This window comes from Pituophis catenifer, unplaced genomic scaffold (assembly GCF_029215685.1).
Source record: "Pituophis catenifer annectens isolate HBS135680 unplaced genomic scaffold, rPitCat1.0.hap2 SCAF_2, whole genome shotgun sequence".
Lineage (NCBI taxonomy): Eukaryota > Metazoa > Chordata > Lepidosauria > Squamata > Colubridae > Pituophis > Pituophis catenifer.
Genome location: NW_027256882.1, coordinates 227817908 through 227838320, shown reverse-complemented (window position 1 = coordinate 227838320; position 20413 = coordinate 227817908). Strand labels below are relative to the sequence as shown.

General features: G+C 36.2%; 1 protein-coding gene across 2 annotated transcripts; it reads right to left on the bottom strand.

Annotated features, from left to right (window-relative positions):
- Positions 1-1582: 1582 nt before the first annotated feature.
- On the bottom strand, positions 1583-20404 carry CUNH9orf85 (chromosome unknown C9orf85 homolog). Of its 2 annotated transcripts, none has more exons than XM_070935601.1 (4): positions 20283-20404; positions 7656-7762; positions 5532-5645; positions 1583-3011 (listed from the first exon to the last, which is right to left on the bottom strand). In XM_070935601.1, exons 1-4 carry the CDS (start codon positions 20382-20384, stop codon positions 2870-2872), a joined length of 465 nt encoding a protein of 154 aa, XP_070791702.1. In that variant the 5' UTR covers positions 20385-20404; the 3' UTR covers positions 1583-2869. The 2 variants fall into 2 exon arrangements, with proteins under 2 accessions (XP_070791702.1, XP_070791703.1); XM_070935602.1 differs by lacking the exon at positions 20283-20404 and adding an exon at positions 20215-20281.
- Between the last annotated feature and the right edge of the window lie 9 nt (positions 20405-20413).

The following is a 20413-nucleotide window of genomic DNA, read 5'->3' as shown; positions in this document are numbered from 1 at the left end:
GGGAGAATGAGGATTGCACAGGAGAAAGATCTTTCAGCCACAGGACGATCTCCATCAGTTACTGGTCTGACTGCAGTGCCAATCATTCAAGGACGTTTGAGATTATGGCACAACTTCCATCCGCCTAGCTTCTGGCTCCAAGTTATATCAAGTCACTACCAAAATCGATTCCTTTGGCTCTGTAGTGCTGGCTATGGAGTATAGAAGCATCTGGATGCTGCTGCTTTAAGGTTGTATTTCTTTTTTAAGAATTCCAAGCTACACTGGAAATTATTTCAAGAGTGGAATATAAATATTTAATAAATTGAGATAGTACAACAGCAAAATGCAATTGATTTTGTTGCTGCATTTTTAATAGTAGGGTTGTAAATGCCTCAAAAATGACTCGGCAGAAAAAAGACTATCTCCTACATGAACACAGCAACTGTCTTCTATTCATTAACGTGCCATCACCTTTTTCAGTCATGAGGTCCTAATAATTTTTTAAAAAGTTTGAGATATGGATAACCCTATTAAACAGTTCCGCATAAGGAATGACGCCTTGCTAATTAGGACTTAGATAATTTTTGTAAGAGTTAAGAAATGTTCTTTCTCACTTTGGAAGGAGACAATCTAATAGAAATAAGAATGCATGAGTCAAATGTTGACCCACTCCATGAAGTGTGTTGCTCAGGTGGAAGAAGGTGATCATTTGTCAATTCTTTTTCTTTCTCCCCACATCTCTCAGGGGAAGAAAATGTTTCTTCAGACATTTGTAGAATTTAATTTTTGTAGAATTAATTTTGTAGAATTGTAGACATTTGTAGAATTAATTTTTATTTGTTCAATTTCTATAGTCACCCAACTCAACCAAGTGACTCTCCAGCTGAAAAAAGAGAGGTCACAAAATGATCATAGAAGGTACTTTGGAGGTGGTCTAGTCCAATCCTCTGCATTTGGATTGCAGAAGTCCAAATACCATCCTGGACCAATGGCTGCCCAATCTTTTCTTGAAAACCTCCAGTGATGGGGCTTCCATAAGGGGGCAGGCTCTTTCAATCTTAGATAACTCTTATTAGGAAATTCCTCCCTAGTTCAGATTTGGATCATCCTCCATAAAGCTTTCATCCATTATTTCTTGTCTTAATCTTGAATATTGTAAAAAATAAATCTGTACCCTCTTCCCTATGACTGACATCTCTTCATGGGAAGACTATTATCATGCCTTTCCCCCTATTGTGGAACTCAGACATAAATGCTTGATACCCCAGCATAACATTCATTTCCTACTTCTTTTGTCAAATTAGATTTTCAGAGTGGAGATTGGCAGCAATTATGGTTCTGTAAATGTATTTGCGTACCAATAAGAATGTTTTGCTTCAGGAAATCACCCTGATCATCATCAAGGCCATGTTCATTTATTAAACTAGAACAAATACATAAATAAGCAATATCAAAATATAAGCCTATCTTCCAGTTGTCTGCTGTGGTGATGGGCAAGCAAGGCATAAAACTGTCATCATACGTATTATATTTACATGTTAAGCAGGTAACATCATTGCTACTTTTAAACTCATCACAATAAATACAATCCAAACTGCTCTTATAATATTATAATTTCTTTAATTTTCTCCAAACCAAGGGTAGGAATGATACAAAACGTATTTCTTGTAAAGCACTTGGTTTCTTTTTCTCATCTGACAATTCATTTTCCAAATGAAAGTAATTACAGTTTAAAAAGGATCTGTTACTTGTCTTGATAATGTTTTTTATCTTTATCAGTATGACCACTATATCTTAGCAAAAGTAATAGCACTTAGACTTATATACCATCCCATAGTAGTTTACAGCACATTCTGGGCAGTTTACAATGTCAGCATATTGTCCCCAACAATCTGTGTCATTTTAGCTACCTGGAAGGCTAAAAGGATGAAAGGCTGAGTCAAGCTTGAGCCCCATCAGGATCGAAATCCAGGCTGTAGGCAGAGTTTACCTGCAATACTGCATTTTAACCACTGAACCACCAGGGATCCTGGCACTTAGGCACTGTGCAAAGGGTTTGCAGTAAAGGGGCTAGATTCTTTCATGTTCTGGGTATAGGATTCACAGAATGGATCTGACTGGCCTCTGCTTATTATGTGTTTTATTCCGTGTGTTACAAAGTGCTCTTACAATGCTTTACAAGATCAGTGGTGTTAAAGTAAGGCTGAGGGAGAAACAATTTAATGGCAGAAGAGGCAAGAAGAAAAGCAGACAAAAAGAAGAAGAAGAAGCAGTTTAAGTTCCTCCAATGTTCTATTATGATTCCTTATAACAAGAGGAGAAACAATAGCATGAGTGGCCATTGAAGATGGTGAAGCCCTTTTTCCCTTAGCCAAGGAGATGGACCAGCTCTGCTTTCCCTCTAATATGATAGGCTTCTAGGCCAAATCGTTAGTGATTTTGTGATGCTGTTACCTCATTAAAGACAATAATTTGGCAGAGGAAGTACTACACATGCAGAAATAAATGTAAAAGATGAAACAACAATTGCTGAAGAAAAAAAAAATTGAAGTGGGAAGTTACTTGCCTTATAAACAAAAGGAATAAGGTGATTGAAAGAAAGCACAGGAGTCAGGAAAAGAATGAGAAACAACAAATACATTGAAGTCAGATATAGGATACCATACCTGTTGCTATTTAACTTATTAAATTAACAACAGAACGCTTAAGCAAATTTGAAGAAAACAGAATCATAAGATTTGTGAAAACTATTTCCAGATGCCATGAACTCCACACACAGCAAAAATGTCCAACAAATCATTTAGGAAGAAATGAAACGATGCCTAAAAGCTTTGTTTTGAAGAAATCGTTTAGATCCCTGTAGTCGTCAGTTTAAGTTTTTAATCTGCTATGTGAGTAAATCCAGATCTTCATCTTCCAAGCCACTTAAATTTGTTTCATCATCTTTCTCAAATACATCCTTTCTGTTACTCTGTCTTTGATGGTTTTGGGAAGGCATTTGTTCAGTATGCTGCAGATTTGTCTGAATTCTATGAAAAAAAGAAAGACAGGTTTCATTACTGGTAGGAAAGGAAAATGATTTTTTATGTATTCCCCCATGCGGCACAAATCTAATGTAAGAATGGACAGACAGTAACCTGGAGCTTGGTGAGGCAGACAGAGCAAAGTAATGCCTCAGGTTGGCTAAGGAGACATGCCAGTACAGGCATAACATTTTTCTACCTAGAGTGTTCATTTACAATGCAGCACTTCACCAGTGACACAAGGGATACCATCTGCTTCCATAATGACACACTGCCAAAATCTAAAACCATTTAATGTTCCACATTGCAAAACCGTCCATAATTTTAGCTGTAGGCTATTGGTAGAAATACACCATATATTTTTGTGAATATGTGTATATCTTACCAAAGGAAAGAAAATATTATTAAATACTATTTTAAATGTTTAAAATTCTAAATGATAAAATGCTGATTATTTAACGGTTTAGAGAAACAATACTTAACAATATTCATCTCAAACTGGAAATGAGAATGATCTGAAGAATTACAGAGACAATGAAGGGGAGCTACAACAGATCTGGGCAAGGAACCCCAGGAAAAGGTAAATGTCACAGGCCTGGGGGATAAAAGGAAAAAAAAAAAACCTCTTTGTACTCAGCTACTGACCTTTCTATTTGCTCTTCTCTTGAACATACAGTCCAGTTCATTAAACTTGTTCTTAAATTAAGTCATCTAGAACTGGATACAGTATTTCAAATTTGACCTAATGTTGAATGGAATGGAATTGTTACTTTTGGTAACCCATCAAACTTCCTTTAATTTTCTTTTTTTCTTTTTTTAGTAGCTGTTGTTTCACAATGATTTTACAGTCAATTAAAATACCCTGATCCTGTTTTACCATATCATTCCCAAGCCAGATCTCCTAATCTGATACTTACGTCTATATTTTCCTAACCTGAACACAACATTTTAATTTACATACCTCTCTTCTTATTAATTTCAGTCCCATATCCTAGCCCAGCGATGGCAAACCTTTTCGGCACCAAGTGCCCAAACCGGAACATGCATGCGCACGACAGCCAGCTGCTCTTCAGGTGTGCCAGAATGCCAGAAACCCGAAGATCAGGTAGCCAGCGCGCACATGCGCGCTGGCCAGCTAGTCTTCAGTTTCCGGGGCTCCGGCACACACAAAGATCAGCTGGCCGGCATGCATATGCACACCGGAAACCAGAAAAGCAGCTGGCGACGGCATACCTGCCCACAGAGAGGGCTCTGCGTGCCACCTCTGGCATGTGTGCCATAGGTTCACCATCATGGTCCTAGCCTCTTAGAATTCTTTTTTTTTTTTTTTTTGGCTTTAATTTATATGCCGCCCTTCTCCGGAGACTCAGGGCGGCTTACAGTGCGTTAAGCAATAGCCTTCATACTTTTGTATATTTATACAAAGTCAGCTTATTGCCCCCACAACTGGGTCCTCATTTCACCTACCTTTGAAAGGATGGAAGGCTGAGTCAACCTTGAGCCTGGTGAGATTTGAACTTGCAGTAATTGCAAGCAGCAATTGTTAATAACAGTGTTTTAGTCCACTGTACTACAGGCCCTTGTTATCAATATTCTTTTGAATATTGATTCTGCCTTCTCTGGTGTCAACTACTATTCTGAGCTTTGAATTTTATGAAATCTCTTTATATTCACAGCTAGATCATATAGAATTGTGAACCTTATCTTAGAGATATAACATAACAAAATATGCTGAAGATCACAAAGTGAAAGTAAAAGTCTCATGGCATTCTATCTTAAGCCTACTTCCATATGCTCACGTACAGCCATTCATGATTATATTTGCTTAAAAAAGTAACATCGAAACAATATTTTGCCATCTTGTTTTTAAGGCCATCGTGTTTTCACAGCATCAGATGTAAGGTTGGTCAACATAATTTTTAATATAGGTATGTACATACAGAATGTATGTGTAAAATATATTTTATCAAAATCATAGATTATAAAGTTCAAATCAAAACAATATCATATACTCAACTTCCACTGCATTTGCACTTGCCTCTACTTCCCCTCCAAGCAGAAGGGTAAATCCCAGGTGTAGGAGTACATACCCAGTTTCCAAGGGGTTTCGTTCCTCAGCTTGAACAAAAAAGGTATGCAACCCAGATCAAATGACTCTGGCAGTGTACAACACAGTACAGCACGTCCTTGCTTAACTGTAAGAATTGGGACTGAAATTTCCATTACTAAGTGATGTGGTGGTGTCATGTGGTCAGATTGTTTAACAATAGTAATCCCAGCATTCCTTGTTTCTATAGTTAAGTGAGAATCATGGGTCATTAAGCGAGGACCTTGCATAATGACTTGTGACTTCCTGCCAGTTCCCACAGATGAAATGTCCTGGCTTCTAACCCCATGTCCCCCCTCACCTTGTCTGGTGACAAAATCTTAAACAGGCAATCTCTTAATGACCTCATAGACAGGCAGAATTATTAGGTATCATAAGGTAATCATTAAATAATTTTATGGAGTTACAGGAAATCTTACGGAATCGTGATGTCTTCCCTCTTTCCACATTTAGCACACAGCTCTAGTTCGCAGGCACATGACTTGCAGATAATATGGTAAGAATCTTTTACAGTCTTTTGCAGACATTTTGTGCTATTAAGAGAAAAAGAATTAAAGCTGAATTAAAATATTTCATATGGCTATTTGACACAAAACATTATAAATTAGCAACCTGTGAAATCATAAATAGAATTTTTCCAAGTATCATATACTTAAAAAAAAAGATATTATTTGTAAAGACCCAGGTGATGGTAGGACAGGTTTTCTTGGGAAGAAAATGAAGTTTGTAATGCCTAATTCCTTATGAATTCTCAGTTTCATAATGTTCGTGAACAAACTGTTAATTGTTCTTAAAATATGTTGTTTGAGTAGATACCAACTTAAATTTTAAAGTGGCAATAAAACAAATGTATCTTTGAGATAGTATGGCAATTTATTTCTGTTTATTCAGTTGGTAAAAACTGGTAGCACCTGATCATACTTTATCATATACATGTTTAAAGTAGCCAGTAATAATCTTTAACCATACATTCAATCTGTGCATAAAAATATCTATCTACAATTAATCTTCATTAGTTTTAAGTATTTTAAAAATCTCCAACAATTTGATCTTAAAACACAGAGATACACAAAATAAATGGCTAGGCCTTCAAATGAACTTATATCTATGCACACGTACAAACATTTAGTTCAATCTTTTTATTAAATAAATTTCATCATGCACTGTATTCTCGTATGGAGTAAATCCAATTCAAGAACAAAGAATTTGGAAATTACTTCCAAATGTGGATTAGATTGTGTAGACTTCACAATACCAGAGCATATTTGTTTTATATGCTAGTGCATCTTTCATTAAACTTTTTGTCCATTTCTCTGGCCATATTTACCATTTGATAGAAAAATAGTTAATTTTTCAAGTATCTAATGAAACTAAAACTGTAAACTGACAGATTTAAATATTTAATAGTAGTTGCCAACCAGTCTCTCCACGGTTTTTTAGCAACAACTATATCAGGCATATTCATAAACTGCCAGAGCTGATCATAGAGCTTTTCTTTTTCTGGCCAGGAGATAATCCTATTCATAAATGATTCTGTGTCTTGACTTAAAAGAATCCAAGGGAAGTGAGCAGTAAGAGGAACTTGAAGCCAATCTGTTTAAAGGCCTTGCCAAGCATGTTGCAGGAGGAATATGTGTAGCAAATACAGGTAGTCCCTGTCTTGCAAGATTTCTTTTTTAGCTTGCCAAGAACCATTAATGCAACTCTGAGTAATTTTCACACTACTTTGTTAGTAGTATTAAAAAAATATCCCTAATGAAGTGCAGACGGTTCTTAAAGCTATGTTCTTCTTTGTTCTATGTACAGGACTGAATTAAGACACAATGCTTGTTTTGAACACTTCCTTTCCACTGGAAAATAGAGACTTGAATAATACTGATAAGAAACATTTTAAACAGAGTTAAGCTCAAAGGTTATTTACAATTCCTTTGCATGAATCACTAGTGATGCACTTGGCAGAAATGCATGTTACAAAACCTAGATATGTTTTTTTAATAAAAAAAAAACACCTCCAAAAATCTTAGAACAGACAAGGGTCACAGAAAAGCTATCATTAAAGCTGCGCAAAATTGCTTCCTTTATTATCATGGAAAGGACTGATCACATCCCACTGTTTTTTTGGTTAAAATCATAGCCTCCTGAGGTTGCTTCTCAACTGCCCCTAAAAAATGGAAGAACCACTGTTACTTATTGATCAACTGTAGGCTTGAAAAAGCTTTTCATACTTAAAACTATTTACCTACTTTAGGTTAAGGAAGTCTTGTATGGCTCTGGCTTAATTACAGTTTTTAGTATGCAAGGAGGGTTTTATGCTAATCTTTCCTTGGTGTACCTTGTTATTTACTAATGAAGCTTCAGAAGTACATAACAATACATATTTCTAGTATAGTTGACTCTTAAAGTATTTTTGCTCCCTTTAAAAGGGGTGGTGGACTCTACACAGTCTGATCTACCCTCTCTTTGGCCACAATTGTTTAAAAGTTTCCATATCTGCTTGGACTGGCCACATGGCTTTTAATATATTACAATAACAATTTACTCACCATTTTTTAGCCTGTGTTAATGGCTTATACTTGTTGAATTTTACCCGCCATTCCAGGACCTCCTTACAGTGTTGACAAAGCCCTTCGTGGTGTTTTGCATTGATTTTCTATGACAAAAAGTTGAAAAATCAAATTTAGGGATATGCAGTCATCCTTCAAATCAGTAACAATTCAATTTTAGTTTGCCTGTTTTTTAAAAATACTTTTAGTAAAAGTTTTCTACTGCTAGATATAAATTACAAAACATGTATTTCCTACCCCACAATTTTTGATACAATGTATCAGCAGCCTGTCATTCCTGTGGAGCCTTCTTGTTAGGCATTAACTCATGGAAAGGACAGGCATGAGGAATTATGTTTAAATTCAGAGTTTGATTTTCCAGATTATTTTGAGAAAAGCTACCTAGTAAGATTTTAGAGCAAGAATTAATTTATCATTTGACTTTATCGTCTTTAGGCCAACATCATGAGAAACAAATTCAGTTTTATGATACTGTTAATAAAATAAAGTTACCGTATTTTCCGGCGTATAAGACGACTGGGCGTATAAGACGACCCCCGAATTTTCCTGTTAAAATATAGGGTTTGGGCTATACTCTCAGTATAAGACTACCCCTCTTCCAACGCACACCAAATAAAAATTAAAAAACATCAACTGGCTCACCCACAATGTAAAAGCAGCTGTGCTAGACCCAAAATGACCCCTGAAACAAACAGAAACCTCACACAGCTACAAAAAACCCAAAAACCCAACTTTCACACTTTACACACACAAAATTCCACATACAGCTTTGTGAGATTTTGTGTGTTTGTGGAGTTAGAGTGAAACACTACAAAAACATACTAAATCTCAGAAAGCTGCATAAATATTATTTTATTTTATTTTATTTTTATTTTTATATGAAAGCTAAATTTAAAACTTCCTAAACTTTAAATGGCTAGGTCTAAAAAAGAACGACTAAAAAAAACCCCAATTAACTATTTTTTTCAAAGATCCCAAAGGGGAAAAAAACTTACCCAATAGAACAGGGGTCTCCAACCTTGGCAACTTTAAGGCTTGTAGACTTCAACTCCCAGAATTCCTCAGCCAGCTTTGTTTTGCTGGCTGAGGAATTCTGGGAGTTGAAGTCCACAACTCCCTGCCTGCTTGATTGCAGGCAGGGAGTTGCTTGCTGATGGAATGGATTCAGGCAAGCGAAGCAAGGCAAGCAGCTAAGGTAAGCAAGCTGGAGGGGGAAAACTTTTTCCCTTCTCCATGGCTCTGGCGATCCCAACTGAGTTGCCTGATTAGCAGATCGTCAGGGCTTGGATCGTCAGAGCCATTTAAGGCTTGTCAGAGCCTTTCGGGCTGGTCTGCCTGGTTACAGGAGAACAACACCCGGCGTATAAGATGACCCCCGACTTTTGAGAAGATTTTCATGTGTTAAAAAGTCGTCTTATACGCCGGAAAATACGGTACTCTGAAACTGAGATTTCTCCCCCCCCCCCTTTGATATGGTTTCTTCCAAAAGCAAGCCTAAATATAATTGCTAGATGTACCTCAAGTAATTCTCTGGATTATAGCCAAAGGATTGGTTATTTCTGACTCAGAATTTCTGAGTCAGATTTCTGAGTTTTAGTCAGATTTCTGAGTTTAAACATACATGCTTATTTTATGCCATTTTACAGTCCATTTCTGGAAATCCCTCAGATTGAATTTAAAGGTCATATGGCATGGGAGATTACTCTTTAAAAAGCTTGAACATTCACGTTTGCCTTGAAAGCACAATATTAGGTCTAATTTTTTCCTGTATGGTACATAGAATTCTATTGATAATTAGCTTATTTGGTGCTTTACCTTTTTATAATAGCCCAATTCCACTGCATTATCAAAAGAGAGAGAGAGAGAGAGAGAGAGAGAGAGAGAGAGAGAGAGAGAGAGAGAGAGAGAGAGAGAGAGAGAGAGAGAGAGAGAGAGAGAGAGAGAGAGAAATTTGTACAATTCAGAACCTGGCAGCTATTCTAATCCTAAAATCAAGAGCTTTATACAAAAGCGTAAGCTTTCTTTGCCCAAAATCATTTTCAGTCAAGATTAACAGGTAATTTTTATATCATAGATGCTGAATTTGTTAGTAACTACCATGTATTTATTCAATATGTTTACTACAACACTATTTCAAAAAATCAAAAATCATCAAGCTGCCCTTGATGACCTAAACTATCTCAAATAGAACAAACCACACAGAGCAACACTCTTCCTATTGTCCTAAAATGATTTTTTAAATAGTACTATCTAATCAAACTTGTGAATCTATATCAAAAACATTCTTTTCAAAGCATTATGGCTTTCATTAGGATTTCTCTTTCATTTCCCCCCCTTTCACCATAGTTGTTCAAAATATTCTTTTTCTTTAAATTTTCCAGTCCTGTCTCTTGAAGATAATGTCAGTAATTCTGGTGATCAAGAACGTGTAATAAAAAAAAGAATGCTGATTTAGATATGATGTTAGACTGACAGCATGTTGTCTCCAAAGAAAGGCAGAGCTTTGCCCATCTTGGAGTCCAAGTGTCATCTCTACGATCAATACTACTTCTGAATTATTGAAACTTATAGCAATTAAGAATCTTCTGAGGATTGAAGCTCATATTTCAGGTACAGAAATACACATTATCTTCAATGGAAAATTAAAGTGTGGGGGTTGTTTGTGTTTAAAAATTCCTCTTATGATTTTTGTGGGCCATAAAACATACATTAAGTCTACTGCTGTATGCAAATGATAAAATCATATTATCCAATAGAGAGTGCCCCTTTTTCAGATACTAAAGAACTTTAGAGTCATTAGTACTAGTAAACCCAACCCACCTAATCATTGTGCATGTGACTGTGCATCACACAATAAAAAAACTACCTAATCTGGTGCCCTTCAGATTCTTGGCACTGTAATTCCTAGCATGCCTAGTCAGTATGGCTGAGGAAACCACCTCAGACCACTCCCCCTTCTCTCTTGGCTCTAAATAAGTTACTCTTATTGTTTTGCAGGAAGATATCAGATCATCACTTTGGCTCTACATCAGGGAAGGGCAATCAGTAGCTGTTGAGCCATCTAGTGCATTCAGCTTAATTTAATGCAGTCCTTGGCCTAATTTCAAAAGCTTTCTGTAAGACATCAGCCAACTCTCTTCCATTTAAGCATGAAGAAGGCAATGAAAAGAAAGACAGAAGTATAGGAAAATATATTACCTTATCCCTACCTCCACATAGCTACAACAGATTACCTGAAGAGAAATGTGTGTCTTAATGGATATCCCTTCCTGCTTTAACTTAAGAAAAAAGTGAAGGCAGTGGCAGAAGTGACAAAAAAATTCCTTACATTAACCATTAAATTATATAAATTGCTGAATGCATTGGTAATCCTATTGGTAATTTGTTGGCAGGCATTCTCAAGCCTGAAGTAGGATTTACTCTACTCAACTCCTTGTTTTGAGAGCCGAAGAGAAAAGGCCCAAGAGCAAATACTTTTCAGTTCTCCATGATACAAAAAGCACAGAACAAATGCAAAGGATATTAACTTGGATTCAAGGTATATGCTTATTTTATTGTATTTGTTACATTTATATATCTGCCATCTCACATATATAGCTCTGGGAAGCAAACATAATCACTATATTCTTAAGAGAAAAGGGACAAATTAAACTGCAGAACTGAAGCATGCATCCTGTTGTTCAGCATCTCAATTGTCTGCTCTCCTTACAACCGCCTTATTGATCTGTCCATCTTGCAGACAGGTAAGTACTTGTGAACTGAAACAAAAAATTCCTCCTCTTTTTTCATAATCTTTAAACCTTTCTCTACTCTGGGCCCAATAGTTTATTCCTGGGCAACAGACAGCTTTATGTGGCAGAAATAATAGTTTAACAATGTAGTTAGGAATATAACTTCTGCTCTGATATTTACATAAAAGAAAATTAAAGTTGAAGTTTATTTAGGAAACAGCATGATCACAGAAAAACCAGAAGAGCCAGTCTGGTGTAGTGGTTATAAACCAGGAGACAGTGAATTTTAGTCCCATCTTAGGCACAAAACCAGGAGGGTCCCTCTGTCTAAGCCCTAGGAAGAAAGCAATGGCAAGCCACTTGTGAAATCATCCTAAGAAAACTGCAGGGCCAGTTTATCCAGGCAGGAGGGAGGGGAGGAGGGAGGGGGGGGGGGGGAGGAAGGAAGGAAGGAAGGAAGGAAGGAAGGAAGGAAGGAAGGAAGGAAGGAAGGAAGGAAGGAAACCTTAAGTTCCTGAATTCTATCTACATCTAGGGGCCTATGGTGTGCTGTCCTCCATTATGGAGAGACAGCGAGACCAATGAGTCCCTGAACTGCATAAGTCTGAATTAGAAGAAAAAGGAGACTGAACTGAGTGAAGAAAGAAATTATGAAACTCCTGAGAATGAATAGGAGTTATGTTCCATAGGGATATGCAACATGAGTTTTTTAGGAAAGGAAAGCAGATAAAAATGCTTTAACAGTCCCTCTGTTAGCTATCTCTACATCTATTGATTATAACGCTCAATAGCTTTATACGTGCAGAAAGTCAGTGAATAACAGGTGAGCTGCTAAAAAACCAAAAGTGACATTTGAACATTTGTGGTCTGAATTCCACATTTGTTTCATCTGTGTACCTGTTATTATGAACCATAAGCTACGGCTGTGCAAAGCATTCGAAACACATGCTTTGCAAAGTGTAGTAGCATAGCAAAACACATCTATTCGACATCATAAAAGCACCCATGTCCTGTGGAAAGCTTTGAAATTTCTCATTTGTCTATGTACGTATGCATACATTTCTGCTAGCACTGCCAGAGAAGATGTTGTGCATATACATAGAAATGTGAACACAGCCAAATGTCCTTTAAGCCTTGTATTACTGCAGTAAACTCTCTTTCAGGTGGCCCTGGAAGACTAATTCAAAACTGCAATTGGTACAAAATGCATCAGTCCACCTGCTGATAGATACAGGATGATTCAACAATAACTATTTTGAGGGTGCTGCCCTGACTGCCCATAAATTCAATTCAAGATGCTGATTTCAATCTATTGAGCTTTATAGAGTAAAGTCCAAAGCTCTCTATTGTAGAGATAATTTGTATTGTTCTGTATAGTTGTTATATCCACATAGGGCACCGATTGACCCTGTGTGTATAGACAGAATAGTTTTAATTGCAAAATCATGTTTTCCATATATATGCACCTGCTACTACCTAGTGACACTATGTCTACAAAACATAGTGCATTTGCCTTGATTTTGGACTTTTTGTCAAAATAATTCCCATTTATCAGGGTAACTGAGAAGAGTGGCATCACTTGAATTTAACAGTCAGTTAAGAATTTCAACTAAGTCCAAACCCAACATCTTATTCAAGACAATTGACTGTGGTAAGAGAAACAGATGAAAAAATTAAGAAATGCATAGAATGTTTGTCTCTCATGTACTGTAGTATGATTAAGGTAATGAATATGCCCACATCATTTGGTTTGAAAGGCAGAAGTGGTAGTATTTTTATCCAAAATGTGAACTGCAGACATAAGTAACAGGGCCTCTTAAGTGCTTCAAGCCTTTGTCTCTCAAAGTTGACAATACTGAAATAAATTAAACACTGACAGCCTGACAGTTTCCCATGTTATTTCAAATACATCATTAGTATACAGAACTTAATCCTTTTTTGTGGGGGGATGACAAGCCAGTAAAATTTTAATGATACCATGTTTCCCTGAAAATAAGACTCTGTCTTATATTTTTTTGAACCTTGAAATAAGCACTTGGCCTTATTGCCATGCGCTCAAAAGCCCGATTGGGCTTATTATCAGGGGATGTCTTATTTTGGGGAAAACAGGGTAATAAAATCTAAAGTTATCTCTAGTAACCTGCAGCCATGATATCTGTCAAACATTTAAACAGCCTACATTAATTTAAGGAGTGCCATAGAAAATTAACAATTATTTATGAATCAAAAACAGAAAAACTATTTAAAAATGCTAGATGGCCCTAACCACGAGGTCCAGTCATAACTACCACTCATTCAGTACTGTTGTAAGTTTGAATGCATACTAAATAAATAATCCCTAAATGTGGACCATCAAAACCAGAATAGGTAATGATGGAGCAGTACAAAACTTACATTGATATGAAAAAGATTCAGGGTTTTCAACAAACATCAGTAATATTTATTCTCCACAGAGATATCTTATTTTCATTGAATATATATTAAAAATTAAGAAATCAGCTGACATGTTACTCCTGCTATAATTATGTGTTTTGTGATTTTTTAAAAAACTAACCAAGAAAATGTACATTCATCTTGACATCTGACTTTCCAAAATATATTCATATATCTACATATATTTTGATACAATAAATACTTTGGGATATTCACCATCACACTCTGTAAATCATGTGCCAGTTTGTACCTACCATATTCTGTTGGGTAAACATATTACTTTGCTTGAAATAAAGAATTGGCACCAGAGAGGCCCAGATTCAAGTCCATTCTCAACCATGCAAGCTCACTAGGTGTCTTTGAGTCAGACTTTCCTTCTTAGCTCCACCTACCACACCTGGTTATTGAGGAGTGGATAATGGGAGAAGGAGGGAGCACTATCTACACTATCCTAAACAAAGGTAGCTACACAAATTTGTGAATCTGTGAATGATTTAACTGATTTCCCCACTAACGGTTTCAGGATGAAGTCACCTACCCCTAATTTATTTAAAGAAGGCTGCTAGGAAAGACATGTGTGAGTGAACCTATAACCCTTCTTTCTCTAAAACGTGTTTTGTATTAATTTATGTATAAAAATAATAGTATACACTATTTTATATATTCCTGGGAGTACATTAGCATCATTGACAATTTTAATATTTCTGGGAGACAAACAGCAAGCTTCAAAAGACAGTTCAGGGCCAAGCATGAAATAAATCTATGATGCTCAGCAATGTTCTTTGGGAGAATAAAAACAGATCAAGCTTTCCTTTACTATCCCATTAATGGACTATAATGGACTATTATGAGCCGAGGAGGCGCAGTGGTTAGAGTGCAGTACTGCAGCTACTTCAGCTGACTGCTAGTTCAGCAGATCAGCAGATCAAATCTCACCGGCTCAAAGTTGACTCAGCCTTCCATCCTTCCGAGGTGGGTAAAATGAGGACCCAGATTGTTGGGGGCAATATGCTAATGCTAATGCAATATGCTAATATGCAATAACCTATATGCTAACTTTGTAAACCGCTTAGAGAGGGCTGTAAAGCACTATGAAGCGGTATAGAAGTCTAAATAATAAAAAATAAGATCACAATTGAAAAAGGAAATGTTTCTTGCTAAATAAAGAGAGTCAAGCCTGCAATATCTGAATGTATGGAATGCAAAAAGGCATGGCCAATGTGTGCAGTTCTAAACTGATTGTATACTTTTTCCAACAGCTATTTAAATATCAATCATGTAACTTGTCAAAACAAAATCTATAGAAAGGCCAAAGTGCATTATTTTAATAGCAAATAATAATAGCAAACAAAAAAAATATTGCAATTATAAAACAAAACCATGACTCAGACTGTAGATTTTCATGGCTGCTATTTATAGGATTTCCAGGCAGTGCCATGTGAGACAATGAATAAAAGCTGATGTTGCACTTGTTATGACTCGTTTCCTGTTTGACATTTACTTCCTATTCCAGTTTTGATTTACCTGTATCTGGAAGCTAGTTTTGGCACAAGTAGTCTTGACTTACACAACCATTCATTTAGTGACTGTTTGAAGTTACAGCACTGAAAAAAGTGACTTATCACTTTCCACACTTACGACCATTGCAGTATCCCTATGGTCATGTGATCAAAATTCAGGTGCTTGGCAACTGGTACTTATTTATGACAATTGCAATATCTCAGAGTCATGTAATCACCATCTGCAACCTTCCCAGCTGGTTTCTGATAAGCAAAGTCAATGGGGGAAGCCTGATCTGGCCCACGGGCCTTGAGTTTGACACCCCTGACTTAGGTGGAGCTACTGATTGCAAGATATGCTGCCAATGGATCTGTTTAAGAGTGCTGATATCTGCTCTCTTCCTTTGCTTTTCCAGCCTCTCAATCTGAATAGGTGAACCTATATTCACCCTGACAAAAGGATTAAGGTTGTTCTATTAATTACAACATCTTTATGTTGCCCTTTGAAAAATAACCCTTTGCCTATACACATATGCAAAGGAGATGCCATGATTTGACTGACACTCCAAAGGAAAAAAAATCTATATCAAAATATGTGAAGCCACCAGCCAAATTCCTATTTTTTTTCTAAAAGTCAATAATAGTGTAAGAAGTTAACATCTGCATCAGGCTATTTTCAAAACATCTGACTATCACATGAGCATCCAACAGAAGTCATACTCTGGTTCCTTAGGAGGACAGAAAGGATAATATCCAAGTCATGCTTTTATTTATGAAAGTAATTTTTCCAATGGAATTTGAAGAAGCATTTCTTTCTCCCAAGTAGTTTCCCATTCATTCCCAAAATATATCCTGAAGTGTTACCATGTCTCAAAAGCAGACCTAGAGGGATATAGAAATAAGGGAAATGAAAACCCACTGGGAAACAAAATCAACTAATATGATACAGGTTTCACCCAAAGTCCAGTTTAAGATACATGAGACAGGAATTCAAGGTAGTGTACTACATTATATATACTATAATCTTAACTAATTATTTGTATTATTACCAGTTTGGTCTGATCAAGTTTGGTTTGGAAACACTAAACAGACATGAAAATTATTTCTACACAAATACATCCATAGTATCAGATCAATATTTTACTATTCTCCTGTTCTGTTCCCTGTACAGTAGACCTCAAGAGTAAAAGTGACACAAATTTGGACTGAGTTGAAATGGTTTAACCACTAAAATATGCAAACATGTGAAGAAACAGACTAATTAAGGACTTAAATAATCACACATCAGTTTGTTTTTCTAACACTGTATCATTTAGCACACATCAGTTTTGAACAACAGATGGTCAGGACTTTTTAAAATATAGCCCTAATTCTTGCCAAGCCATAACCTTCTTGAACTATTATTTACAACTATTTGCCACAGGAAAACAACCCACTGCAAATACATGAGGAAAAATATGTGAATTCTATCATTAGAAAGATGCATGAACAAAAATTTTAAAAGTAAGCAGGCCATAGTTGTGCCATATCACTGACTCATAGGAGGAAACTGAAATTTAAATAGGCCAACTGTGGCATATAAAGTATATTTCACAATGACTCTCCTATTTATCTTTTAAAATGTTTGTTCCGTATCAGTGACTATATTTTCTTTGAGATTTATAGATGGGTTTCACTGCCTTTCTATAATTATACAAAGTAAAAACAACACAAGCATTTCCTTTAAATACTTCCAGTGCACAAATCAGACTGAATATCCAATGCAATAAAGGTGAATAAGAAATTATTTATACATTAGCTTACAGCTATCTTTGAATTGTGCTTAGGTATACATTTGTTCTGTAATTAAACTACCTATTTTATTTGCCATAGGTTATGACACTCCACCTTTGTTACTTGTTAAACACAAAGCTAAAACTGGCTCTTCCAGTATTAATACTGTTTAGGAGTATGACCAAACTGGGCTATTGTTTCCAGTACACAAATATTTGTTTCTCTAAAGTGCAGTGATCATGCCATCTGTAAGCAGTAGTGGACAATGAATAATAAACAGAAAAAACCCCCCACATTATTATTGGCTACAACATTCTTGTTCAAATAAAGCATTTTTGGAAAAAGCGACAGATCTTTTAATGGACTTTAACATACATTCAAAACCAGCAAATTACGTAAACGTGGGCATCAATAACATAACACCTATATTCTTCTATCATTTGCAGAATATGATAAAGCTTTATAAATTATACAAAATGAAGATACAATGACATCATTTTTGCTATTGCAGTATAAATATCTGACTTTAGAATCCAGGGAAGCTGAATGATGTCAGATGTAGGCTAGATAAACATATACGGTACTTCTGACATCACATAATTGAAACTGCCTATCAAAAAATAAAGCAGCTTTAAAATGATTAGACTGACTCACCAAAGTTTACAGAAATAATATTTACGGCTTTCAAAATCAAAAGCACGTGGTGTATTCTAGTTATTATGGATCAGCAGCAGAGGATTCTTGAACTCATAACTTGTTTTCAGACTTCCTATAGGCATCTAATATATAGGAAATGGAAAGCAGAATTTAGTAATAGGCAGGTGTTTGCCCTGATGGAAAAAGCAGTTAATTTGCAACAAAAAAGCCAATTTTCATCTAATAGCTACAGTTATATTGCACAATATTTTAAGGGAATGTGTAACAGATATAGCAGTTGTACACATCCTAGTTATGCACGCCCTCATTCATCTACCTCAGTTAACCATTTTCATTCTAAATACAGAACAGACCAATCCAATTAGGCTTTAAAAAGTCCTCTGCCAAGGACAGCAGGATGGGAAAGCAAACAAACAAACTTTATTTCTAGTTGGAACAAAAGCAATTGTACATGTTTATATACTGATATAGAACACACATGCATATATATGTGCTTTATGGCACCTATATTCTAATTCTCCTGAATCCATTTTGTTTCCTTTAACAGTGATATATGTATTGTAAGGGTGCTTATTAACAAATACGAAGGCTGGGTTCACAGCCATACTTCTTTGTGTAACCATCTTGAAGATGACTTTACTATCTAATCTAACCTCACATTATATTTTCAGCCTCTTATCATACAACAGGTAATGATGCTCTTGAGCTGAGCCCAACTCCTCGCAGTTCTACAAACACAAAACATAACTGCCTTGCAACAGAAGCAATTTACCTTTTTTTCCAGGATACTCTTTCTACTTCCTACTCTAGCCAAGAGCCCACATATTTCCTATCATTTCTTATACAAGTAAGAACCAGTCATGATTTCTCTGCCCAAATAAGGTCATCCAAATGTTGCTACCTGCTATTTTAGTCATTTTTATTCTTCCACTTCTATTGAAAATCAGTAAGATTTAAAAAAAGATTGACACTCCAACCTCATTTCTGGTTAAAATTCAGTGTGTCTAAGAATTGCATTAATTCACAAGACTGTCAATGATAGGGAAGTTATATTTCTCAGGCCTAATACATAAAGTAAAAATATTTATCGAAATTGCCTAGAATTAGATGCTAGTAAGAAATATGTAGTAAGTAGTCATTGGCTTTGAGAGATTTAATTTGAAAATAGCTAATACTTGCAAATGAACTTAGGTATTCCAAAGTTTAATGGTTTACATTTGTACAGATTCTATAGTCATATTTGTTTTTTTCACAAATGTTATTAATTACTTAGAAAAGTAACATTTTTATGACTGAAATTTTAGGCACTTAAGATGCCTCCTGGTCACGATCAGGGGCTTTTTTGAACACATTCTTCTACCATCCCGAAAACATCTCTAGGATTTGAAGAGAACTTTTTTTACTTGATATTCTTCCTAATATAAACTTTCTTACTGTTCCAGGCTTCTGCAGGCCATTCAATTTCAATTCGATATTTATTGTATTTGTACTGTTCTGCATTATGAGTTTATATTGGATCAGATCCAAATTATATCCACTGAATCTATGTCCTTTCGAATGCACCAGGGGTTAAATTATTAGTGTGCTTTTGATTTTAATACTGCTTAAATCCAACTAATCCAGACTGAACCTGACACTGTTTTTATCCCTTTAGCATTATAGTAAGTTGCTCTGATTTGTTAAACAAAAACATAGATTTTACAATTATGATTTTGCAAAGGTGGTTATTTTGTTGATATGTACTTATTTAGTATGTTTTGATTCTTTTCTAAAGGATGGCCAATTACTGGCTTAAGTAAGAGAATAATTTAATTTTTAAGTGAAACAACTTCCTCCCATTCTCTGCATACTATAAATTAGTAAGGGTATCTACCAAGCACACCCAATTTCTATCTTAAGCTTGATTTAATGCAACATCTTTAACTCTAGCATATTACCGTAAGTGGTGGTTACAGTAATGAGTATTTAAAGTGTATTTTTTAAAAAAACGCTGCTTTCTCAACCTTAAGCTGGTCATTTTATGTTTGTCTGCTTTAGCCAGACCATTTTAATGAAGGTACGTGCATGTGTGCTCTAAAACAGACAAACATTAAAATGACCAGGTGCGATCAAAGATTTCTAGCAGCTGCTCAAGGCACACACATTCTCACTCTTAAATATCTGCACGAAAACCTCCTAATTATTTTCCAAAAGTGCTGAAACTCCAAGTTCTTTTCCAGGCCGCCCCCATAGAGAGGGAGGAAACCCCCTTACTGTTTAAACTACTTTTGGACAGGGGTGGGCAACTATGACAACGTTACGCCCTGTAACGTTCATGCCGGCGCAGGAATTCTGGGAGTTGAAGTCCAGAAAGTTGCCACAGCTGCCCTTCCCTGAGTTTGGGGGTTTGCGCATCTAAATTAAAAAAAAAAACTAGTCGGGATCCAAGAGATTTGATCGACTCACGAAGAGATCTGCCGCTCTGAGGCGAAAGGAGGGTGAGGAGGGTGGACTCCTGAAACCCGGCCTCATACCTTACGTTGGGCGCTGGAGTCATACTTGTCATTCCGGAAGCCTTGAGCGTTCTGGTGCCGTTGAGCTCGCGTCCGGGATACGTTCCCTCTCTGCGAGCTCATCTTCCATGCTTTCTCTCCTCGTCCGGAAG

Bases quoted from the DNA above. Each gene is read 5' to 3' on its own strand.
- CUNH9orf85 (XM_070935601.1), bottom strand. From the start codon at position 20,384: ATGAGCTCGCAGAGAGGGAACGTATCCCGGACGCGAGCTCAACGGCAC. The intron at 5,646-7,655 runs GTGAGTAAATTG...TTCTCTTAATAG, and splicing joins TTAACACAGGCTAAAAAATG to CACAAAATGTCTGCAAAAGA. The intron at 3,012-5,531 runs GTAAGATTTCCT...TTTTTTTCATAG, and splicing joins AGGGAAGACATCACGATTCC to AATTCAGACAAATCTGCAGC.